Source organism: Balaenoptera acutorostrata, chromosome 7 (assembly GCF_949987535.1).
Source record: "Balaenoptera acutorostrata chromosome 7, mBalAcu1.1, whole genome shotgun sequence".
Lineage (NCBI taxonomy): Eukaryota > Metazoa > Chordata > Mammalia > Artiodactyla > Balaenopteridae > Balaenoptera > Balaenoptera acutorostrata.
In genome coordinates, this window is record NC_080070.1 from 102,836,644 (window position 1) to 102,863,791 (window position 27,148).

The following is a 27,148-nucleotide window of genomic DNA, read 5'->3' on the forward strand; positions in this document are numbered from 1 at the left end:
ACTTTTTTATTGTTCATCTTTTTTTTTTTTTCTTTTTGCCGCCCCGTGCGGCTTGTGGGATCTTGGCTTCCAAGCCGGGGGTCAGGGAGAAGCTCCTGTGGTGGGAGCTCCGAGTCTGAACCACTGGACTAACAGAGAACCTCAGACCCCAGGGAATATTCATCGGAGTGAGGTCTCCCAGAGGTCCTCATCTCAGCACCAAGACACAGCTCTACCCTACAGCCTATAAACTCCACTGTTGCAAGTCTAAGGCCAAACAACCAGTAAGACAGGAACACAATCCCACTCATGCAAAAAATGAAAAAAAAAAATGAGACGGCAAAAAAATATGTTACAGATGAAGAAGCAAGGTAAAAACCTACAAGACCAAATAAATGAAGAGGAAATAGGCAATCTACCTGAAAAAGAATTCAGATAATGATAGTAAAGATGATCCAGAATCTCAGAAATAGAATGGAGGCACGGATTGAGAAAATACAAGAAATGTTTAACAAAGATCTAGAAGAACTAAAGAACAAACAAACAGAGATGAACAGCACAATAACTGAAATGAAAAATACACTAGAGGAAATCAATACCAGAATAACAAAGGCAGAAAAACGAGTAAGTGAGCTGGAAGACAAAATGGTGGAAATAACTGCCAAGGAGCAGAATAAAGAAAAAAGAATGAAAAGAATTGAAGACAATCTCAGAGAACTCTGAGACAACACTAAATGTACCAACATTCGAAATATAGGCGTCCTAGAAGAAGAACAGAAAAAGAAAGGGTCTGACACAGTATTTGAAGAGATTATAGTGGAAAACTTCCCTCACGTGGGAAAGGAAATAGTCCAGGAAGCACAGAGAGTCCCATACAGGATAAACCCTAGGAGAAACACACCAAGACACATACTAATCAAACTAAGAAAAATCAAATTCAAAGAAAAAATATTAAAAGCATCAAAGGAAAAACAAAAAACAACATACAAAGGAATCCCCATAACGTTATCAGCTGATTTTTCAGCAGAAACTCTGCAGGCCAGAAGAGAGTGGCAGGATATATTTAAAGTGATGAAGGAGAAAAACCTATAACCAAGATTATTCTACCCAGCAAGGATCTCATTCAGATTCGAAGGGGAAATCAAAAGCTTTTCAGGGAAGCAAAAGCTAAGAGAATTCAGAATTCCACCAAACCAGCTTTACGACAAATGCTAAAGAAACTTCTCTAGGCAGGAAACACAAGAGAAGAAAAAGACCCACAAAAACAAACCCAAAACAATTAAGAAAATGGTAATAGGAACATATATATTGATAATAACCTTGAATGTACATAGATTAAATTCCCCAACCAAAAGACACAGACTGGCTGAATGGATAAAAAAACAAGACCCATATATAGACTGTCTACAAGAGACCCACTTCAGACCTAGGGACACATACAGACTGAGAGCGAAGGGATGGAAAAAGACATTCCATGCAAATGGAAATCAAAAGAAAGCTGGAGTAGCAATACTCGTATCAGGTAAAACAGACTTTAAAATAAAGACTGTTACAAGAGATAACGAAGGACACTACATAATGATCAAGAGATCAATCCAAGAAGAAGATATAACAATTATAAATGTTTATTCACCCAACATAGGAGCACCTCAATACATAAGGCAAATGCTAACAACCATGAAAGGGAAAATTGACAGTAACACAATAATAGTAGGGGACTTTAACATCCCACTAACACCAATGGACAGATCATCCAAACAGAAAATAAGGAAACAGAAGCTTTAAATGACACAATAGACCAGATAAATTTAATTGATATTTATAGAACATTCCACCCAGAAGTGGCAGAATACACTTTCTTCTCAAGTGCACACAGAACATTCTCCAGGATAGATTACATCTTGGGTCACAAATCAAGCCTCGGAAAATTTAAGAAAATTGAAATCGTATCAAGCATCTTTTCTGACCAAAACGCTATGAGACTGGAAATCAATTACAGGAAAAAAACTGTAAAAAACACAAATACATGGAGGCTAAACACTGAGCTACTAAATAACCAAGAGATCACTGAAGAAATCAAAGAAGACATAAAAAAATACATAGAAGCAAATGACAACGAAAACACAACAACCCAAAACCTATGGGACGCAGCAAAACGGTTCTAAGAGGGAAGGTTATAGCAATGCAATCTCACCTCAAGAAACAAGAAACATCTCAAATAAACAATCTAACCCTACACCTAAAGCAAGTAGAGAAAGAAGAACAAAGAAAACCCAAAGTCAGTAGAAGGAAAGAAATCATAAAGATCAGAGCAGAAATAAATGAAATAGAAACAAAGAAAACAATAGCAAAGATCAATAAAACGAAGAGCTGTTTATCTTCTTTGAGAAGATAAACAAAATTGATAAACCCTTAGCAAGACTCATCAAGAAAAAAAGGGAGAAGATGCACATCAATAAAATTAGACATGAAAAAGGAGAAATCACAACTGACACCGCAGAAATACAAAGGATTATAAGAGACTGCTACAAACAACTATATGACAATAAAATGGACAACCATGAAGAAATGGATAAATTCTTGGAAAGGTACAATTTTCCAAGACTGAATCAGGAAGAATTAGAAAATATAAACAGACCTGCCACAAGTAATGAAACTGAAACTGTAATTAAAAATCTTCCAACGGGGACTTCCCTGGTAGCACAGTGCTTAAGAATCCGCCTGCCAATGCAGGGGACACAGGTTCGAGCCCTGGTCCGGGAAGATCCCACATACTGTGGAGCAACTAAGCCCGTGTGCCACAAATACTGAAGCCCGCTCGCCTAGAGCCCGTGAGCCACAACTACTGAAGCCCACGCCTAGAGCCTGTGCTCCACGACAAGAGAAGCCACTGCAATGAGAAGCCTGCACACTGCAAGAAAGAGTAGCCCCCGCTCGCTGCAACCAGAGAAAGCCCGAGCACAGCAACGAAGACCCAACAGAGCCAAAAATAAATAAATAAATAGATTAATTAATTAAAAAAAGAAATCTTCCAACAAACAAAAGTCCAAGACTAGATGGCTTCACAGGCGAATTCTATAAAACATTTAGAGAAGAGCTAACACTCATCCTTCTCAAACTCTTCCAAAAAATTGCACAGGGAGGGGCTTCCCTGGTGGCGCAGTGGTTGAGAATCTGCCTGCCAATGCAGGGGACACGGGTTCGAGCCCTGGTCTGGGAAGATCCCACATGCCGTGAGCGACTGGGCCCGTGAGCCACAATTACTGAGCCTGCGCGTCTGGAGCCTGTGCTCCGCAACAAGAGAGGCCGCGATAGTGAGAGGCCCGCGCACCGCGATGAAGAATGGCCCCCACTTGCCGCAACTGGAGAAAGCCCTCGCACAGAAACGAAGACCCAACACAGCCATAAATAAATAAATAAATAAATAAATAAAATATTAAAAAAAAAAATTGCACAGGGAGGAACACTCCAAAATTCATTCTACAAAGCCACCATCACCCTGATACCAAAACCAGAAAAAGACACCACAAAAAAAGAAAATTATTGCCCAATTGTCACTGATGAACATAGATGCAAAAATCCTCAACAAAATACTAGCAAACAGAATCCAACAACATATTAAAAGGATCACACACCATGATCAAGTGGGATTTATCCCAGGGATGCAAGGGTTCTTCAATATACACAAATCAATCAATGTGATACACCATATTAACAAAATTAAGGAATAAAAACCATATGATCATCTCAATAGGTGCAGAAAAAGCTTTTGACAAAATTCAACATCCATTTATGATAAAAAACTCTCCAGAAAATGGGCACAGAGGGAACCTACCTCAACATAATAAAGGCCATATACGGCAAATCCACAGCAAACATCACACTCAATGGTGAAAAACTGAAACCATTTCCACTAAGATCAGGAATGAAACAAGAGTGTCCTCTCTGGCCACTCTTATTCAACATAATTTTGGAAGTCCTACCCATGGAAATCAGAGAAGACAAAGAAATAAAAGGCATACAAACTGGAAAAGAAGAAGTAAAACTGTCACTGTTTGCAGATGACATGATACTATACCATAGAAAATCCTAAAGATGCCATCAGAAAACTACTAGAACTAACCAATGAATTTGGTAAGGTTGCAGGATACAAAATTAATGCACAGAAATCTCTGGCATTCCTATACACTAACAATGAAAAATCAGAAAGAGAAATTAAGGAAACAATCCCATTTACCACTGCAACCAAAAGAATAAAATACCTAGGAATAAACCTACCTAAGGAGACAAAAGACTTGTACTCAGAAAAGTATAAAACACTGACGAAAGAAATAAAAGATGACATAAACAGATGGAGAATTATACCAAGTTCTTGGATTAGAAGAATCAATATTGTGAAAATGACTATACTACACAAAGCAATCTACAGATTCAATGCAATCCCTATCAAACTTCCAATGGCATTCTTCACAGAATTAGAACAAAAATTTTACAACTCGTATGGAAACAAAAAAGACCCCGATTAACCAAAGCAATCTTGAGAAAGAAAAACAGAGCTGGAGGAATCAGGCTCCCCGACTTCAAACTATGCTACAAAGATACAGTAATCAAGAAAGTATGGTACTCGCACAAAAAGAGAAATATAGATCAATGGTACAGGACAGAAAGCACAGAGATCAACCCATGCACCTATGGTCACCTAATTTACGACAAAGGAGGCAAGAACATACGAGGGAGAAAAGACAGCCTCTTCAATAAGTGGTGCTGGGAAAACTGGACAGCTACATGTAAAAGAATGAAATTAGAACACTCCCTAACACCATACACAAAAATAAACTCAAAATGGATTAAAGACCTAAAGGTAAGACCAGATACTATAAAACCCTTAAGAGGAAAACATAGGAAGAGCACTCTTTGACATAAACCACAGCAAGATCTTTTTTGATCCACCTCCTAGAGTAATGGAAATAAAAACAAAAGTAAACAAATGGGACCTAATTAAACTTAAAAGCTTTTGCACAGCAAAGGAAACCATAAACAAGACAAAAAGAGAACCCTCAGAATGGAAGAATATATTTGCAAATGAAACAATAGACAAAGGATTAATCTCCAAAATATACAAACAGCTCATGGAGCTCAGTATCAAAAAAACAAACAATTCAATTAAAAAATGGGTGGAAGACCTAAATAGACATTTCACCAAAGAAGACATACAGATGGCCAAGAGGCACATGAAAAGATGCTCAACATCACTAATTATTAGAGAAATGCAAATCAAAACTACAATGAGGGGCCTCCCTGGTGGCGCAGTGGTTGAGAATCTGCCTGCCAATGCAGGGGACACGGGTTTGAGCCCTGGTCTGGGAAGATCCCACATGCCGTGGAGCAGCTGGGCCCGTGAGCCACAATTACTGAGCCTGCGTGTCTGGAGCCTGTGCTCCGCAACAAGAGAGGCCGCGATAGTGAGAGGCCCGCGCACCGCGATGAAGAGTGGCCCCTGCTTGCCACAACTAGAGAAAGCCCTCGCACAGAAATGAAGACCCAACACAGCCATAAATAAATAAATAAATAAAAAAGAAAGGAGATTATTTGATTGGCTGTAGGTTAAAAAAAAAAAAAAAACGACAATGAGGTATCACATCCCACCGGTCAGAATGGCCATTATCAAAAAATCTAGAAACAATAAATGCTGGAAAGGGTGTGGTGAAAAGGGAACAACGCTCTTGCACTGTTGGTGGGAATGTAAATTGATACAGCCACTACGGAGAACAGTATGGAGGTTCCTTAAAAAACTAAAAACAGAACTACCATATGACCCAGCAATCCCACTACTGGGCATATACCCTGAGAAAACCATAATTCAAAAAGAGTCATGTACCACAATGTTCATTGCAGCTCTATTTACAATAGCCAGAACATGGAACCAACCTAAATGTCCATCGACAGATGAATGGATAAAGAAGATGTGGCACATATATACAGTGGACTATCACTCAGCCATAAAAAGAAACGAGATTGAGTTACTTGTAGAGAGGTGGATGGACCTAGAGTTTGTCATACAGAGTGAAGTAAGTCAGAAAGAAAAAAATCACGTATGCCAACACATATATATGGAATCTTAAAAAAAAAAAAAAAGTACTGATGAAAAGGTAGTGGCAGGGGAAGAATAAAGACACAGACATAGAGAATGGACATGAGGACACGGGGAGGGGAGGGAGAAGCTGGGGTGAAGTGAGAGTAGCATCGACATATATACACTACCGAACGTAAAATAGACAGCTAGTGGGAAGCAGCAGCATAGCACAGGGAGATCAGCTTTGCGATGACCTATGGGGTGGGATAGGGAGGGTGGGAGTGAGGCTCAAGAGGGAGGGGGTATGGGGATATAGGTATACATATAGCTGATTCACTTTGTTGTACAACAGAAACTAACACAGTATTGTGAAGCAATTATATTCCAATAAAGATCTATTTTTTTTAAAAAAAGGAACTCTTTACTTTGAAAACTGGTGACTAAGTAGAAAGAAATTAAGCATTTCTTCTGCTTTTCCTGCAACACTGATCTTTGAGAGTAACCAAATAGCTTTAGTTGGTGAAGAAAGCTCTACTTTTACAGGAGAATGTCAATTATAAAGCAGAAGGAATGACAGAATTAGAAATATATCATTCTGCAACCCTAATGAAATGACTAGTTCTAGAAACAATTAGGTTAATGGTTGATGGCTAATGGTTCTAGCCTAATTGTCCAATGAAAAGATCAGACTAATGAAAAGATCTCCCTAATCTAGTGGTCAACCTTAGCATTACTAACTGTTGTTGAACCAATTATATGTGTTCTGACACAATGCAATATGAGGTGCATGTCATCTACAATGCGCCCTAACAAGAAAATGCTTAACTCAATCAGGTCTTTATATTTAAATTCCAATGTGCAGGAAATAAAAAGTAAAGAGGAATACATCAACTATACCAATGAGGAGGAAGCCAGGTAAATCCAGAAGGTGAGCCATTCTACAGGAAAACACATATCACATTTCTCCTTGGTATTGAAGGGTCCCTAGATTTGGGATCAGTTATGTAAAATAAGACTTCTCAAAGTTTCTATTAGCAAAACTAGTCATAACAGACTAAAACTGAAAACTACCCAGAAATCCAACAACACTACAATGAATAAATAGGCTGTGATACATTCACACCACGGAATACAAGAGCAACAAGAATAAATTACGTCCAACTACCCACAACAATGTAAAAGATTCCTACCAGCATGTTGAGTGAAAGAAGCCAATCATAAGAGTTTACATAATGTACAAAAACAGGCAAAACTGATTTGTGATTATTTTTTTGGGAGATTGTGACTGAAAGGGGGCCCAAGGGAGGCTTCTGAAGTGCTGACAAATTCTGTTCTTCAGAACAGAATTCTGGGTGCTGGTTATGTGGATATATGTGAAAACTCACTGAACTTCACACTTAAAACTGCATGTGTATTACACTTCAATGAAATGTTTTTTAAAAGTTCTTTAAAGTATGCAATTCCATCTTAGAGCTCTGCTTTCAGTATATCACCGACATGTTAAATGACCTAAAAGCATATCTATATTTGGAAATTTTATCTTTTAGGTAAGAGATTACATATATATGAAAGATAATCCCAAATTCTATGAACATGAAATTCTAAAGTTTAGCTATTATAATGTATGTATTACACAATATAAAACTACAGAGGGTAAATGATTTAAAAACATAACTTTTGAGCAAGATGGTTATCAAAACATTGAATAAATACGAACTAAGTTAACTTATAACTTTCTGGGTGGCAGGTTAAAAATAAGCACTAACGGATCTCTAACAAAACGTTAAAAACTGTCTATTCATTATATGATATTTCCAAATTGTTCATTATGTATTACAAATAACCTCAGTACAGGTGTAAAGACACTCAACCGCATCATTCACATTTTATATTGTTTCTCTGAAAACGGTCTATTTAAATGGGTCTAAATTATCTCCACTGTTTTCTATTTGAAAACACTGAGGCAAAGAAAAGCTAATCGTTTTAGTAATAGGATCACAAGTTCAATTACTGATAAGATCATGAAATTTTTTAGACTTTCAAGTACAGAAAGATCATGAAATAAAAATTAGCAATGTTTTTACTTATGAATTATGACTCTTGTCTTAAGAGTAGTTACACAGCATAAATACCTACACTGCATTTAAGAAAACCATGGCAGCTAATAGGCAATTCAACTAATATACTGAGATTTATCCTCTATTTTAAAATGTTTAATCTTAAAGTACAGGTATGAGTACTAAGAGCATAACATATCACAGAATAAAAGGGAGCATTTGGCATAATGCAAAGCACAGGGCAATTACTAAATATATAACACATCACATGTACGATAAAACCACAAAAATATTTAAACAGAAAAATGAAACACGTTGCCTTCTCCATTTTAGAAGGTTTATTAGTATTTTTATTCCAAAATAAAACCAGATTAAAGGTAATCAGAATTACCTTGACAGCCACTCCTTTTCCTTCAGGAAATTCTAGAAGATGGAACGTCAGTTCTTCAACTCTATTAATGCAGAGCCTTGGGTCAGTTGTTCTTCTTAACGCTTGAACTAATGCCCGGGTTCTGTTATCAATACTCACTCTGGCAATTATCTACAAAGACATGTTAAAATATGTATGATTTGAGTATGCAACTGCTCCAGTGACACCAACAGATGATTAAAGTGTCTTAGGTCCCATTAGGAAACGAAACTTAGAAATTCGACAAAAATTAAAACTTAAAACCACGCTGAATAACGACTTGCCTTTTCTCGCTGAAGAGATAACCGCCTTTTCTCCTCTGCATTTTTGTCTTTGCTGATGGCCTGCTCAGATTTCATCGCCTCTTCCTGCTCTTCTAACTGACTCTTTGAATCATACTTTAGTTTGGGGACAAGTCCACCAATATAACCACCTACTAAAGCTTGTACACCTTCAGTGGGACGAGAAAGAAAGTTAGCAATACTTTGTTTAGTAGAAATGGGAAGAACCTCAGGCGTCCCACTGGGACTTGCAGCATTGTCCTCAGAACATAAAGAAGCTTCTGAGTCCAGTTTCTTATCAGTCAGGACGCCAGGATCTGGAGAACTGGGTTTCTCGTCTTCAGTCTTTTTAAGTTCAAGTTCTGAATTGTCCTGGAAATCTTTATTTTCCTTTTGTTCAGACATTTTTTCCTCACGCTTGAAGTATGAATTAATATGACTTGATAAAAAGTAGAATGACTCTCCAAATTTTGTGGTTAGATTATTTGTGTAATGAAAAAGGCTTTGTTTACCTATATCTTCTTTCTCCATAACGTGACTTTCCTTTGCTGCAAAAGAACCCTTTTCTGATTTGTTGCTGTATTTTTTCAGAAATTTGATGGTTTGTTTAATGTTTTTCTGTTTCAACCAGCCACTATCTGACACTTTTCTTAATATTCGAAAACTTGGCTTAAGTTGAGCTAAACGAGAGATCATTTCATTCTGCTTGCCAAAAACAGCCTTCGAAACAGAGTTCAAAGTATTTTTAATACGGGACATACAAAGGCTCGCTTTTGTAAGTCCCCTGGGAGCAGAAGTGCTAAGTTTCAAAATTCCAAAACGTAAACCATGGTTGCTTGGAGAGTAACAGTGCTTACTGCAAGAATGAGCTTCACTTTTGGTCCATTTACATCTTATTTTGCTTGTATGAAAACCTCTTTGTAGACTGATGTGGCTTATCCTCCAGAAACGTTTAGGCGAGCACAAGAAAGGCAGCTGCTTGCTCCTCTGCTTCCCACAAAGACTTCTCGCATTACTAAGGAGGTAAATATAATATAGACCTATAGTCAAATTAACAGACATAATTTAAAAATCATTTATTTTCTATACGTTATGACTTTCACTTCATTCCTGAATGCTTCATTTAAGAAATGCCATAATTCATGGTCTTATCTGAAATGCAAGAAAAAAAAAATTAGGATTCAAGGTAAATTACTACTTGAACTAAACTCAACAACTTGTCTCCAAAGAAGATAGGCTAATATATTTTCATTATGGCAAAACAGATTTCACTTTTAAGCGAAAAGAAAATCAGTCATCTTTTATTACGGAAGTCAATGAAAAAATAGTGAGTAGTAGGATGTTTCATGAAAACTAATTTAGAGAAGCTACCCAATAGATAAGGTTTCCTACAGCACAAAACTTAACATGCAATTGTGAAATAAAATTCATTATTTATGGGGGCTTCCCTGGTGGCGCAGTGGTTGAGAACCTGCCTGCCAATGCAGGGGACACGGGTTCCAGTCCTGGTCTGGGAAGATCCCACATGCCGCAGAGCAACTGGGCCCATGAGCCACAACTACTGAGCCTGCGCGTCTGGAGCCTGTGCTCCGCAACAAGAGAGGCCGCGATAGTGAGAGGCCCGCACACCGCCATGAAGAGTGGCCCCAGCTCGCCACAACTAGAGAAAGCCCTCACACAGAAACGAAGACCCAATACAGCCATAAATAAATAAATAAATAAATTTATTAAAAAAAATTCATATTTATGGCAAGACAAGAAAAATTTAAACAGAAAAATTCTTCTCTGCCCTTTGGCCTCCCCTCTCCCCCCACTGTGCATGGTGCACCTGTATCATGACTTGACCAGACCTGCCCCATCAGCAGGAATACCTGCTCAATCATACAGCAACATTCTCCTAGCATCACGAAGACAGAGCATTCCTTCTTGATCTTCTAAAGGGTCACATGATCCACCACGATGGCACTTAAATCTGGATTACGTAAATTGTCAATATACATCATTTAACGTACAGCCCTCTGTCTCAAGAAACTTAAACTGTGTCTTGACTTCTAACTGGCAGAACAGTTCTCAGAGCTTTCTGAGATGCTCTTCTCAGGTTATAATCCCCAAATTTGGCTCAAATAAAATTTTCCAATTCTTTCTTAGATCTACTGATTAATTTTTCGTTGACACAATTTAGATATTATGCTGCTTTTCTTCCTTCCTATGTTATTTAAAGTCTTGACAGTTTATGTGACACTAGACTGTAAGTTCTTTGAAGACAAGAGTCAAGTCTTACACTCCTACTCATTGCAAACCGTTTGTAGAATATTTAATCTGAAACTGAGTCCCCCTAAAACCGAGGTCCTCTGCTGAGTTTATGATTAACCTTTCTATCTAAAATGTTATTTTCCTTTCCAATACCTGTTCCACTCGACTGAGGCATATCAAAGAAAAGGGGGGCTGAAACTGAGCAGGACCCTCCCAGGCACAAAAGCCTTTGTGTCCCCAGTTTCCTGTTTGTAGGAAAAAGGCTTTCAGCCTCCTAGACCTTCCCTGAGTTCCAAAGGGCAGAGTCAAACAGTTACTAATTAAGGGAATGAGGTGATGCAGAAAGAAACAACAGTGCAGAGATGGGGCAGGTCCTGGTTCCTCCTGGGGGGATGTACAGAACAATCTGGTACATCTCTGAGCTCTTCTACAGGAACTCAGGCCCCCACCCTGGTGGAGGATGGTAACTTCAGGCTGAGCACAAGCACTAGGACCCCAGACTGGTTGGAACCAGAAGACTGATGGCTGAGATTCCTGGAACACCACCTGTTACCTCAACCAATCAGAGGAGGGGCACACACCCTGCAGACCTCCCCACAAATTGTGCCTATAAAAACTCTTTCCCGAAACCCATCAGAGTTCAGGTCTCCTGAGCAGGAGCCACCCGTTCTCCTTGCATGACCCTTGCAATAAACCTTTCTCCCACTCCAAACGTGGACATTTCAGTTTGTTTGGCCTCACTGTATGCTGGGCATGCGTTCGACCACAACCCTACACCAGACATAGTGCTAGATGCTAAGACCACAAACAGGATACCAAGAAACTTTCAGACTAGAGCTCGAGATAGCCTTGTAAGGAAGATTTCACTGTCTAGTACAAAGTGCTTATTTAATCAAAGAAATCAGACTAGAATAAGCTGTGTGCCACTTCTAACAGACAAGGGGTTCATAACCACAACATAAATGTCGTTTAAAACAGATATTTTGTTCTTTCAATTGGTAAAATATAAATGATTGATAATACCCAGTACTGATAATACCTGGGGAAACGGGACACAGAGGGCTACCTGACAGTGTCTAATGAAATATCTGACAGTATCTAATGAAATTTTAAATGCTATCTATCAAAATTTTAAAGGCACATATTCTTTTATTAGCAATTCCACTATTAAGACTCTATCCTACAAAAATAACTGCATAGGAGTAAAGATATGTACACACATTCCCTGCCACACTGCTTGAAAAACAACTCTAAGTTTCTTCTAGCAAGGGATGGTTAAATAAATTACGGTACATACATACAATAAACTGAGTTACAATGTAATGTTACACAGCAGTTAAGGAGAATAGGTGATCTGCCTATATATCCTTCATACACAGTACAGTGAGAAAGGCAAGCTGCAATATCATATATACCATACACACATGAGGATACAAAGATGTAGACACGAAGATATTATGTAATAAAAGAAAACAAAAACCTATATATGCAGTTTAAATCTGTGGCTACACACACACACACACACACACACACACACACACACACAGATTCTGAAAGGGTAAGTACCTGTTTATTAATTCCTGTGAGCTGAGAAGTGGAATCAAAAGAGAATGAGAAGGGCTTTTACTTTTATTTTTGGACAGACTCAATTACTTACAAAGAGCAGGTATCACTTTTGTCGTTAAAAAAAAAAAAAAAAAGCAAACACTTTAATGCACTTTAACAGATGGTGCTATGTGAATGGAAGACACAAGGTGAGAGTAGATACCCAGGTAAGTCTGAAAAAAGATGCTGAAAACTGAGCAAAAAAGGAATTCATTACATTGTAAAAGATAAGAGGGGAAGGAGAGAATGCTAGATAATGGGAAAAACAAACACAAGCAAACACAAAAAAAGCATTTAAGAAAATATACACAATATAAGCAAAAATTGCAAGTAGCTGTTTCATTCCAGGACCCGGAGAGAATGAGCGAGAGGTATAAGGGGATACTGCAAAGACAGGGCGGACCAGGTTACCAAGGGTCTGATAATCTTGCCAAGGAGAGTAAAGATCGAACTGTCAATGAAGTATGATAAGCAAAGGAATGACATTAGATCTGCTTCCAGCAGATCGCTGACAGATGGAGTAACGGAACAAGACAGAAACCAAGAACCCACTGTGACTCTTCAGAAGGTGACAGTCTGAACTAAAATCTGTCTAAATTACATGTGAGCATATTATTTTAAAACACGCAATTTTATAGAGGGAAGGAGAAAAAAGAAGCAAACCTATCTGCTTTCCTGGCTCTTCTGAACCCCTCAGGACTTGCAGTCAGTGTAATAAGCCAAATTAATAAGCCTCACAATCTCCAAGACAGAAATAACATGATAAAATACAACTAAAGTACTCGTGGATAAAAAGCCATACTCAAAACCAATAATGGACTCCTACAACTCAACAACAAAAAATCAAATAACTCAATTAAAAAATGGGTAAAAGACTTGAACAGACATTTCTCCAAAGATGACATACAAACAGTGAACAAGCATATGTAAAGATGAATAACATCACTGATCATCAGAGAAGTACAAATCAAAACCAAATGAGGTATCACCTCACACTCATCAGGACGGCTAGTATAAAAAACAAAACAAAGCAAAAGGAAAAAACAAACCAGAAAATACCTGAGAAATAAGTTCTGTTGTTTAAGCCCCAAAAACAAAACAAAACACCAGAAAATACCAAGTGATGGCAAAGATGTGGAGAAGTTGGAACTCCTGAGCACTGTTACTGGGACGGTAAAACGGTGTGGCTGCTATGGAAAACAGTACAGCAGTTCCTCAGAATATTAACACTAGAACTATCATATGATCCAGCAATCCTATTTCTAGGTACATATTCAAAGGAATTGAAAGCAGGGCCTCAAAAAGATATTTGTATACCTATGTTCATAGCAACACTATTCATAATAGCAGAGGTGGGAACAACCCAAATGTCCACAGACAGTTAAATAAACAAAATGTGGTATATGCACACAATGGAATATTATGCAGCCTTAAAAAGGAAGGACATCCCATCACAGTCTACAACATGCATGAACCTTGAGAACATGAGCTTAAGTGAAATAAGCCAGTCACAAAAGGACAAGTACTGTGTGATTCCACTTACATGAGGTACCTAGAGCAGCCAAATTCAGAGACAGAGAGTAGAATGATGGTTACAGGGGGCTGGAGGAATGGGGCAGAGGGGAGCTGTTGTTTAATGGTAGGGTTTCAGTTCTGCAAACTGAGAAAGTACTGGAGATTTGTTTTACAACAGGAATGCACTGAATGCCACTGAACTATACACTTAAAAATGGTTAAGGTGGTAAATTTTATGATATATTTTTTACCACAAGAAAGTTAAAAAAACAAACCCAACAGTGGGAAATCCGCAGTAGAAGAGGAATCACATGCCTGGATCTGCAGTCACATTACCGTTATGGTGCAGAAACCCTAAGCAAATGAAAACTAGTCAGAGCTAGTGAACTCCATGGGGCCTCTGCTGAGTCCACTGAGTCCTACCACGGAAGGACACTTCCAAAGCTCACGGCAAGAGACTCCCACACTCAGCAACCACCACTGAAGATTAACTCACAGTCAAAGAAGAACCACTTCAAGGGAGTACCAGCAAGTACAGCTAACAGGAAAACGTGTAACCAAGATTAGAAAAAATAGAAAAAAATTCAGTACGTTTAAAACAGTCAATGATAGAGGGAACAAAGATAAGGAAACAAGAAAAGAACTGTACAAAGAGTGTACAAGAAGAGTAAAATTTTAGAAATGCAAACTCCAGCTACATACTAGTTACTAGACACTCCTGTAATATAATGATAAAGAAAGGTTAAAAATAAAGGAAAAAAAAAAAAAAAAGGAATAGGGGAAAATATATGCCAGGCCTATATTACCAAAAGAAAGCAAGAAGCCCTTTAAGGCAAATTTAAGGCAAAAGCATGAAATGAGATTAAAAAGGGATACTATATCATAGTAAAAGGAATAATCCACTTACTTATTAAACCTCAGGTAGTCTCCTAGGTCTTGGAGAAAAAGACAACTTATTAATAAACAAATAACTAATATAATGTATAGCAACAGGCCGAGAAGTGCCGTGAAGAAAAATAAAGCTGTGGGTTGGGGAGAAAGGGAACAGAAAGTGCTATTTTAGTTGATGTGGTCAAGAGAAGAATTGAGTTGACATGTTATTGGAGACCTGAATGAAGCAAGGAAGCAAATTATTAAAAGTTTCTGGGTAAAAAGCATTCAAGGAAGAGGAAGAAGCAACCAAGGCTTTGGAGACAGGAATAAGCTTTGTCTATTCAGGAATAGCAAGAATAAGGTAGTTAAAGGAAAGTAAGAAGTGGGAAAGATGGTAGACATGGGCCTAAGAGTCAAGCAGAGGACAGAGCTACATAGCTTAGAGGTAAGGGATCTGCATTGTTTCTTTCCATTAAGAGATAATCCTCATGACCAATTATGAATACACCTATCGACTTGGCATTGAAATACAGCATATAAAGCAAATTTGAAAAAGGGAACAATTAAAGGAAAACAAGACGATCTCATGATCATACTATTTTAATACACCTATTTTAATACAACTGTAGTCTAGAAACTACAGTTGTCAAGTAAAAATTACTCAACAGAGAGAGCTGTCAACAAAATCAAGAAGCTGAACTTAACTGCTCCCAAATCACAACACTAGCAAATGCAGACAAGGGTTTGGAGAGCAAATTCAGCTGGGACAAAGGTTAGATTGCAAACAGACAAAGAAGGTAAACTGGGAAGTGCCGTCATCAACTGAGAAAAGAGCAGGGAGGACCAGACTCCCTATTTACAGGGCAGTACAAATACAACGGAGGTATAAATAGAACAGTGAGGCTTAGACCCCCCACTAGGGAACGGAATGACGTTTTAACTAGAATAAGGGAACTTCGAGGTGGAGGCTCCGCTGACGATGGAAAGAATGAATGTATGGAGGACTTCACCAAGTTATTGCAATAATGCAGCCATGAAGTGACAAGGGTTTGAATTAAAGTAAAGGTACTATAATGGAAACGAGGGCTCCTCTGAGCCACACTTTGAAAGTGGGGTAAACAACAAAACACAGGGCTTGGTAACAGGAAAGAATGGGGTAAGGAGAGGTAGGTGTCAAGACAACTTAAGTGTTTTTAAACAGAGAAACAGGAAGAGTGCCATTTGTGAATACGAGATAACTGGGAAGGGGGCCAATTTAATAAAACTCTCTTGGATTTACAGGATGCAGTTAACAGTGGGATATTCAAATGGAGATGTACTATAGGAACACAGGCTGTGGAATAATGTTTGGAGTTATTACCACAGTGACAGCTAAAACCATAAGACTGAATTTACCGAAGAAGGGTGTACAGTAACACTTCTTGAGAATTTGGGGATCCCAGAACTTGACAGAAGCTCCTCTTCTTTGAAAGATGCTTACTTGCATATATACACTATATTTTCCAAGACATTTCAGGATATTCATGGAACTACTAAAGTATTCCTTGGGTTTCAAATTTTAACACTCTGGTGTAGAGAGAACAAGGGTAGAGCCTTGACTGCCATGCAGAGTTAGGAAGAGGTAGTCTTCCAAGCAAACAAAAAAGGCACAGGACAAAAGATATCCCGAAAAACTCAGGGCAATGGCACTTCTAAAAAGCAAGGATAATGAATAAAGTAAAATACAAGACATGGGAAAGAAAGGTTAGAACTAAGACATGATAGGAAGATGTTGGGCTAAGAGTTCTAACTATGACCTTTACACAGATTTATGTTTCACAAGCAAGACAGTATGTACCCTTCGGCCCAAATCCTCTGTCATTATTAGTAAGCAAAAAAACAACTCAAGGTACATTGAAGCAAGTAAATATACAAGCTAGTGAAAGTGATCTTTTCAGCCAACATCACTTGTTAAAAGGACAATGCTTTCAAGGTTTTAATTTAGATCCGATACAGAAACAGAAAAATGAGCAACCCTGAGAAAAAGTTTAATAAAAATCCCGAAATAAGAGCACGTTCTTATGTTCAAAGTACAACTAATTTGCACAAGCCATTTAACAAAATAACTGAAATGGGTTTGAAACACCTGCCTCATAAGCGGCATTAAACTCTCGGTTCACACTTTTTTTAAACTCCCGGATTTCAAAATTCTTAATATTTCACTGTCTTAACAGCATTTTCTCGATACACTAATTTTTGAAAGCTCAAGAATTGGGACTGTAGATTGGGATGCAGACCAACTGGGATGTTACTGGAACTAAAAACATCACTTTAAATAGGATTATGTGATAGTTCCTCATGCCACGTCCAAGTTTTTCCTAGGTATCACCACTTTTATCGAAAGTTATCATTGTATTGGGCGTAGAAACCAGGTTCCTCCCCGCACGATGACAGACATGACAGCGAGGGGAAGCACTGCAACACAATGATCCACACAACTTCACCTTTCAAAAAGCACGCACCTGAATCCGCCTGAAGCAACAGCAGCCCGGAAGAGAATTCAACGTGCGTGGGGTTACAAAGAAACTGCTGATAATTAAAAACACGGAGCAGCTGACAAACCAGGTGCGCCGACAGTGGAGAATGATGAAGAATAGGGACATCGCTTTAACAGATTCCCGCGAACTGCTGGAAAACCTACTGCCCAGGAGAAGCCAGGCAGACTCGGGGAACCTAGGCTGGGAGGCTTGGGGGGTGGGACAGGCAACGCGGGGCGGGACCAGAGAAACCAAAACAGTCTGCGCGTCTGGACCCGCAAAGCCCACGGAGTCAGAGGAGGCGGAGAGCGTCGCGCACCCATCAGGCCCGGGACCCGAGGGCTCCTTCCGGTGCCCGGCCGCCTCCTGGAGCCTGGATTCGGGGACCTCCTCGGGGCCGCGCGTCTCCCCGCTCTCTCGCCCTGGAAGCGCCCTCCGGGGAGAGATAAGAAGACCTGGAATCCCAGACGAGTGCCCGGACCACCCGGCTGCCCTCTCCCGTAGCCTACCGTCCCGCCGGCCCCCCACGGGCAACTTACCGGGATGCAGGCCGCAACTACTTAGGCGGCAGTGGCGACGCGCCTCTTCCCGGCACGGGCGTCCCCTCGGCCGGCCAGCCGGCATCAGCTGAGCTTCCAGCACAAACAGCGGAGCGACAGCCGGGGCACCACCCTCCCCCAGCTCCGTCCCTCCGCGGCGGAAGTGACGCAGGGCCGCCCCAGTGTACACGCCCACCGGCGAGGAGCTCCTCAGCCTCGCGGGAACCTCGGCCCACCCATGAGTCGCCGCTCCGCCCCCTCCCCAGACATGCGCAGTAGAGCCCGGTTGAGCGCGGGCCGGAAACTTGCCTGCGTGCACGCGCCTGCGGACACCCGGAGAGGCCGCCTGGACCGCGGTCTGTACCACTCTGCTGTCACCATTCCTGCGCTTGGCCACTTGGACTAAAAATCACTGGAAACTGCTTTCACATACGTTATAGTATTAGAAGTTAGCCTGTGAAGTCCCTCTACCGCACCGCCCCACGCCAGGTCCCACACTTAACACACAGTTTTTGAATCCTGGCATTTTATGCCTACCAAGTCTGCAAACGACCTACAGCTCATAAGGCAAATGCAGCCCACCGCCTGATTTTGTACGCCTGTAAGCCAAGAATGGTTTTTACATTTTCAATGGTTAAAAAAATAAAAGTCTGTTTTGGGACACATGACAATGGCATGAAATTCAAATTTCAGTGTCCTTAAAAAAAAGATTTTTTTAGAGCATAGCCATGCCCATTCCTTTATTTATCAAGAAGCTTGCACGCTACAACAGCAAATTTGTATGGTTACAATAGCTTCCTTTAAATAAGTTGAGTTTAGAAACAGAAAAGTAGTCTTTACTAGACCTCAACCTCAAAGTGTTCCCAAGACTGTTAGTCTCTCTTTCCTCTAGGCTTGCCGTGTCTCACGGGAGTGTTGCTGCTTTAGCCCCCTGCAAGATGATTGTAAAGTGTTTAAGGAAGGAATTGTATGAGCTGCCACATAGTGGGTGTCAGACTAACACTTTTTTTTTTCCTTTTTTTTAATTAAGCGGAGGAAGCCAGCTTGCTAGGTTCTTGGGGCATAAATGGCTGGATTGTGTACATAATAATGCCTGATAAACCCCTGCAGTGCAAGATCTAGGCATGTTATTTAGCCATACGCTAGTTAGAAGGTGTATGCACAAACTAAACTTTAGAGGCATATGGAAGTAACTTTAGTTACAAAGAGATGATTCCCCCCATTGTTAAAGAAAAAATTATACTTGTTAAAACGATAAGGAAGACTTTACTCAAGACTTTTGCAATGGGGGAGAGAGATTGGGCTCAATTGCAAATACAACAAAGACAGTTGGAGTTGTGTAGCCCAGGAGCAGAGTGAGAGGGGCCAGTGTATGGAAAATTACTAAGAGGGGACACCAAGGGTAGGGGTGATTCTTGCTAAACCATTTTCACAGGATTCCTGCTAAAAACTGATTACTGTGATTAGACACTGAGGGTGATCAGATATCAAGGGTGGGAGATTCTCTCTAAACTGACTCAGCAGGATTCTTGCTAAAACTGGACTTGGCAGACCAAAGACAGGGCCCGGGCAGGAAGCCTTGACAGAAGAGGGCTCAGAGAAACCACATTAAACTTCTACCAATGAGAAAGTCTTTGTCACCCTCCAACCATCCATCCCCTGCCCTTGTTTTCCTTTATTCCCTAAGTTAGTCAGACTTTATCAAATATCCAGCTTTTCCTCCCTTGCCAGAAATTTTTTAAAAACTCTCAAGTCCTCCTTCTCCTTTACTCTTCCCTTCCCCGCCGCCGTGTCCACCCGTATACCTTTAACCCCCAGACTTTTAACCGCCCTGAAGTCTGACGATCTTACTGCAGAATCTCTCACATCTTTCCTTTGCTCTACATCGTCGTTTCCACTGCTTTAGTTTAAATCTTGTCTAAACTGGTTTTCCAGCCTGTAACTGACCTCCGACCCAGAGTTATTCTCTTCTGTGCAGCCAAGGCAATCTTTCTAAAGTGCAAATCCAATCACATGATGTCCCTGATTAAAAAGTTTATTCTGGCGCTTCATCTCCATGGAATAAAATGCATGGTGTGATAGGCTCTGAGCCTGCCAAGCTTCCAGCCTTAATTTCACCACTTGCCCCTTGCTCTTCACCCTCCAGCCATACCTATGGTTTCCCAAATACACTGTGCCTTTTCACGCTTCAGTGCCTTTGCTCATGCCTCCTTCAAAATGAGAAAAGCCCACAAAACTAAATGTACTCTTACTATACAATCCGGTGATCATGCTTCTTGGTATTTACCCAAAGGAATTGGAAACCTATGTGCACACAAAAACCTGCAAGCAGATATTTATAGCACCTGTATTCATAATTGCCAAAACTTGGAAGCAACCAAGATGTCCTTCAGTAGGTGAATGCTTAAATAAGCTGTGGTACATCCAGATAATGGAATATTCTTCAGAGCTAAAAACAAACTTCCAGCCATGAAAAGATGTGGAAAAATCTTAAATGCTTATTACTAAATGAAAGAAGCCAAACTGAAAAGGTTACGTATTGTATGATTCCAACTATATGAAATTCTGAAAAAGGCAAAACTATGGAGATAGTCAAAAGATCAGTGGTTACTAGGGGTTGGGATTTGGGAGAGCCCAGAGGATGTTTAGGGCAGTGAAAATACTCTGTATGATACTATGATGATGGATGCATGTCATTATACATTTGTCCAAACCCATAGCATGTACAACACCAAAATAAACCCTAAGGTAAACTATGGACTTCGGGTTATTATGATGTGTCAATGTAGGTTCATTGAGTGCAACCAATGTACCACTCTGGTGGGGGACGCTATGGATGTGTGAAGGCAGAGGTATACGGTAAATCACTGTACCTTCCTCTCAATTTTGCTGTGAACGTAAAACTGCTCTAAAAAAATTGTCATTGAAAAGAAATTTAAAAAAACAACAACACGAAATCCTTATCTTATTTCTTCATTGAGTAAATCATTCCTTCCATTTGTGCTTGCTTCTCCTGGTTCCCTACCAGCACAGTATTGTGATTTATTTGTTTATATGCCTGTGAGTTTCCTGTAGGCAAGGAGTATAACATAAGTATATTTGTATCCTCTGGATCTAGCATAATCCCCAGCAAATGGTAGACTCACTAAAATTCTATATTATTGAATTGATTTTTAATTTTATTCAGATTAGCAGTTAATAAGTTACAAATGGAAATTGAAACCCATTCACGTTTCTTTTGATGTTAGAAAAAGTTTTAAGAGAAAAGAGAATTTCAGTTCATTTCAAACAATATAAATTCAGTGGTGTGCAAAATAGGAAATTATCTTCTGTTTTTTTTTTTTTTTAGGATTTTCTTATTTATTTATTTATTTATTTATTTATTTATTTATTTATTTTTGGCTGTGTTGGGTCTTCGGTTCGTGCGAGGGCTTTCTCCAGTTGCGGCAAGCGGGGGCCACTCTTCATCGCGGTGCGGGGACCGCTCTTCATCGCGGTGCGCGGGCCTTTCTCTATCGCGGCCCCTCCCGTCGCGGGGCACAGGCTCCAGACGCGCAGGCTCAGCAATTGTGGCTCACGGGCCCAGCTGCTCCGTGGCATGTGGGATCTTCCCAGACCAGGGCTCGAACCCGTGTCCCCTGCATTAGCAGGCAGATTCTCAACCACTGCGCCACCAGGGAAGCCCTCTTCTGTTTTTAATAGCAGGCTAATAATACTCAATAGCCTTCAGGAAAATATCACACTTGGAATAATGTTAAAGACAGTAATTGTTCAACCCTATATTCTTTGGCTGTTAGATAAAATAGATATCCACATTGCTCCTGTATCATTTACTTGCTGTTCTCATTCGATTTACAAGACTTACCAGTTAACTATTATAGATCTTTCCTTCTCTAAATCAATACTCAACCCCTCCTTCTATTGACTATTAAAGTCTGGCTTATAATACCTCTTCAAAGAACTTCTAGCCTCTTTATTGTTCAAACAAAACTTAATGCTGTAGCCAAAATAAATTAAGCAATATTGCTGTAGGATATTTCTCCAAGTCACCCAAGTGAAGGATATGCCAGAAAATAATTCTAGAAGAATAGTTACTGTGGAAGGTGGAATAATAACACCCCATAACACTAATTACCCGCTGGAAACCACCTAAGGATGTTGGTGTTACCTTCCTACTCCTCCTTTGACATTACAGAAGTAATTTTAACTTTAAAATGTATTTGCTGTACAAATAGAAAGAGGAAGTAAAACCTGACTCCAATCTCCTTGAAAAATACTATTTCAAATATTTTCAAACTTATTAAACAATTTTGAAAGTTGCAAAAGGCACATTTTACACTATTTTCTATATTTTAAAAAATGGCTTCTTGACAAACAGGTGGCCAACAGGCACGTGAAAAGATGCTCAACATTGCTAATTAGAGAAATGCAAATCAAAACTACAATGAGGAATGACCTCACACCGATCAGAATGGCCACCATTAAAAAAGTCTACAAATAACAAACGCTGGAGAGGGTGTGGAGAAAAGGGAACCCTCCTACACTGTTGGTGGGAATGTAAGTTGGTGCAGCCACTATGGAAAACAGTATGGAGGTTCCTCAAAAAACTAAAAATAGAGTTGCCATATGATCCAGCAATCCCACTCCTGGGCATATATCCAGACAAAGCTGTAATTCAAAAAGATACATGCACCCCTATGCTCACAGCAGCACTATTCACAATAGCCATGATAGGGAAATAACCTAAATGTCCATCAACAGACGAATGGATAAAGAAGATGTGGTACATATATACAATGGAATACTACTCAGCCATAAAAAAGAAAATAATGCCATTTGCAGCAACATGGATGGACCTAGAGATTATCATACTAAGTGAAGTAAGTCGGACAGAGAAAGACAAATACCACATGAAACACTTACATATGGGATCTAAAATATGGCAAAAATGAACCTATGAAACAGAAACAGACTCACAGACAGAGAGAACAGACTTGTGGTTGCCAAGGGGGAGGGGTGTGGAGGAGGGCTGGAGTGGGAGGTTGGGATTAGCAGATGTAAGCTATTATATATAGAATGGATAAACAACAAGGTCCTACTGTATAGCACAGAGAACTATATTCATTATCCTATGATAAACCATAATGGAAAAGAACATAAAAAAGAATGCATACATATATATATGTGTGTGTATATATATATATATATATATATATATATATATATATATATATGGCTGAATCTCTTTGCTGTACAGCAGAAACTAATACAACACTGTAAATCAACTATAGGTCAGTTAAAAAAAAAGCTTCTCTAAATAACAAAAGAAAAGACTAGCTGCACTATATAGGTGTGACTATATAATCTATATAGGTCATTATATTTATAGATTAAAAAAAATCTACACCCAAATTTCTTGGCTTTGCTTTATGCCCAGTAGAGAATCGAGATGTATATATCCCATATAATGGATCTGAAATCTAAAGAACTCAAGATATTCAGACTAGAGTGATTTTGTTAGCTTTATGATACTTATATAGGTATCCTAAATCTCTTTTTAAGCATAATAATTTTAAAAATAACATTTATTACTGATAAATAAATACAGTAAAGACTGAATCATTTCTCAAAGGCCATCCAATCAATTAGAACTCCTTGGTATAGTTCTAATGTTTGATTAAAAAACAAAGTTTAGGGGATATTGGGATTCTTCATAAACTCAACCAATTCCCACTAATTCCAAAACAATTTGTACAACTAGATGTAAAGCTGGGTTGTCTCTACACATCTCTTCCAACTGATAGTACTGTGGTGCACAAGAGTGCCAAATTGTTTCAGAGTGGGTTTCCTGAGGATGCAAAATACAGTCTTCAAATATGTATATTTAAGAAACCAGTTTTATAGCTTCAGGTATGATCAGACTTTTAGAAAATGAATTAACTCTAATCAGATTCATAAGAGGTTTTTTTCCCCCCAGGTAGCACATCTTAATTACATTTGTCCTTTAACACCTACTGGGCAGCATATCTGCTCACTGATAAAACATGTTCACAGCATAGAAAGTCAGTAGAACCCTTTATTACATGTGTTCTCCCACCCCAGTTTTATTGAGATATAATTGAAATACTACCTTGTATAAGTTTAAGTTGTAAAACGTGTTGATTTGATACACTTACATATTGCAAAATGATGACCACCATAGTGTTAGCTGACATCTCCATCACTTCACATAATTATCATTTCTTTCTAATGATGAGAAGTTTGAAGATACAGCCTCTTAGCAACTTTTGAGTATAGAATACAGTATTATTAACTCTAATCACCATGTGGTATATTATATCCCCAGAACTTAATTCATCTGGAAGTTTGTACCGTTTGACCAAATCTTCCCATCCCTCCCCACCCCCTTCCTGGTAACCACCACCGTTCTACTCTTTGTAAGAGATTTTGATTCATGAGAATGCCAATGTATTTTTCTTACAATTGGAGGTAGGTAGCTTTTTCTGGATATATGCTATCTAAAACATCCTCTTTCAAATGAAAAATCAAAGTACCCTAGGCAAAAGAAAAAAAAAAAATCAAAGTACCTGGCAAAGAGAGGCTGGCGTAGCAAAGTGAAGGGGAGAGAGTAGTTACAGAAAACTTGCAAATAGTAACAGTATGCTTTTCTACAAGAGGTCCCTCCGAGTTTTTCTTTATTTCTGTGTCATTTTATGTTACTTAAGGCTTGTGAGTGAACTTACTTACGGCTTCTATGTGTACTATAATGTCCTCCAGGAGGGGACATAGAGTGGCCAAAAGTTAAACAGTGGAAAACAGAATATGCTCACCTGGCCTTGAGAAGAGGGAGTCTGGCAGCTTTAGGAACTTGACCTGGCTGCGTTTACCACAGATGTCGGCCCGGAGAGACAACACTGTCAGGACAGAGGAGATGGACTAGGGGCGGGACATGCCAGAGCAGGACCCTCACCCTCTCCCCTCTTTCAGTGGTGCGTTTTCTGCTTGCAGCAGGACAATGGGACCCCAGGGGAAACTGACTAGCCCTCACCCCGCCCCCGCACCCAGGGGTACAAAGTAGCTCACCCATCACAGCGGGACGTCCTACCTTAACTTCCAATAGATAATGCCTCACCAAGGCGTGATGGGGCTTGGGGTTCCCAGCAGCATAGCTTGTTCATCCACAGTGAGAGTCCGGGCAATGGCTGTTGCTGGTGACTTCTATACCTTTATGGTGCTGGATGTCTCAGCAGGGGTCCCCAGTCTGGCATATGGGGCAACAGGCCCTAGTGTTGGATCACTCAAATGTAATAAGCCTGGGACAGTACTTTAGTCCACCTGGCCAAAGTGGTTTTACCTATTAGTAATTTAATCTGCTGCTTTAAGAGTCCATTCTTTCTTTTTACCAACCCTGCGGTCTGCAGGTTACAGGGGAGACAGAACCTCCATTCAGTGTCACGGTCTTTTGCTCAGGCTTGCCTACCATGACCTTTGAAATGTGACCACTAATCACTGTCTATTCGATGAGGGCATCCACCCATGGTACTCAGCTTCTCTAACCCCACAATGGAGGTAGCCTGGCTGGCTTGGCGACAGGGAAAAGCTCGTGTTAAGCCACACAAGCTATCCACACAAACCAGGGCACATTTAGAACCGTCATTTAAGGGAGGGGCCCGATATAATCTATTTGCCAATCCCTTACCAGGTGCGATCTCCAGAAGATGGCCCCAAATTCCTTTGGCAGTTGCCTTGGGCATTGTTTAGAACACCCAGGACATCTTGTTACTGTTTTAACTAAGTCACTGTCTTTCAAGGGCAACCCAGCATCCTTAGGAGTATGGCATCCCACCAGGGCGCTCCGGTGGCCACTCTTTCTTTGCACTCAATCTGCTGTATTTACTGAAGGATCAGTTGCTAGGGTTCCTACCCAAGCTAGGGCATCCGTTTCCTGATTACCAAGGGGTGTCAGTGCTTTACGAGCTGGGACATGGGAGACAGTGAGGACTCAGGCTCTTGCAGGCAAACCCAAGTGTCTCTGCACATATGCTGACCCCACAACGGCTTATTTATATCATCCACCCCTTGGCTTTCCATTGTCCAAGCCATAGGGTTAATCTCTTTAGAACAGCCCAATTGTCAGTTCAAAGGGTTAAGGGCCAGGGCTCCTGGGTGATCTTCACCAGCCAAACTGCTCTGAGTTCAGCCCACAGACTGCTGCTGTTCCTGTTTCTATCCAGATGGTGTCAGTGTTGGGCTTAAGAGCTACTGCAGACCCTGTGGACCAATTGCCTCCTTTAGATCCATTTGTACAGCAGGCACCTGGGGAATCTTAATTTTTCCCTTTCTACAGGCTGCAGGGACCACCATAAGTATAGGGGCGGAGCATTTATAAGATGTTCTCTCCCAGCTCCGGGAAGGCAAGTGGAGTGTGCATTCCAAGGACAGGGGAGGAAGGGAGGAGCTTTCAATTGCCTGGGTCCAGCTCACAGGGCAAACAGTGGTCCGTCCTTTTTTTTTTTTTTTTAATTTTTATTGGAGTATAGTTTCTTTACAATGTTGTGTTAGTTTCTGCTGTACAGCAAAGTGAATCAGTTTTATGTATACATATATCCACTCTTTTTTAGATTTCCTTCCCATTTAGGTCACCACAGATCACTGAGTAGGGTTCCCTGTGCTACTCAGCGTTCTCATTAGTTATCTATTTTATACATAGTCATGTATATATGTCAATCCCAATCTCCTAATTCATCCCATACCCCTCTTCCCGCCTTGGTAACCATGTTTGTTCTCTACATCTGTGACTCGATTTCTGCTTTGCCAATAAGTTCATCTGTACCATTCTTCTAGATTCCACATATAAGCGATATTATATATTTGTTTTTCTCTTTCTGACTTACTTCACTCTGTATGACAATCTCTAGGTCCATCCACATCTCTGCAAATGGCACTATTTTGTTCCTTTTTATGGTTGAGTAATATTCCATTGTATGTATGTACCACATCTTCTTTATCCATTCCTCTGTCGATGGACATTTAGGTTGCCCCCATGTC

At 40.0% G+C, this 27,148-nt stretch overlaps 1 protein-coding gene across 4 annotated transcripts in view; it reads right to left on the reverse strand.

The window, feature by feature from the left end:
- The window catches only part of PNPLA8 (patatin like phospholipase domain containing 8), a 150,722-nt gene that overhangs the window by 45,625 nt on the left and 77,949 nt on the right, over nucleotides 1–27,148 (reverse strand). The window contains exons 1-3 of one of the 4 annotated variants that reach the window (XM_057549734.1): nucleotides 18,101–18,260; nucleotides 8,803–9,814; nucleotides 8,501–8,650 (exon numbers count right to left, since the gene is read on the reverse strand). In XM_057549734.1, the coding sequence (XP_057405717.1) occupies nucleotides 8,501–8,650; nucleotides 8,803–9,558 (906 nt within the window). In that variant the 5' untranslated portion in view covers nucleotides 9,559–9,814; nucleotides 18,101–18,260. Of the gene's footprint in view, nucleotides 1–8,500; nucleotides 8,651–8,802; nucleotides 9,952–18,100; nucleotides 18,261–27,148 lie in introns of those variants that run through there. The other 3 variants (XM_007187755.2, XM_007187756.3, XM_057549736.1) reach the window with 3 other exon arrangements.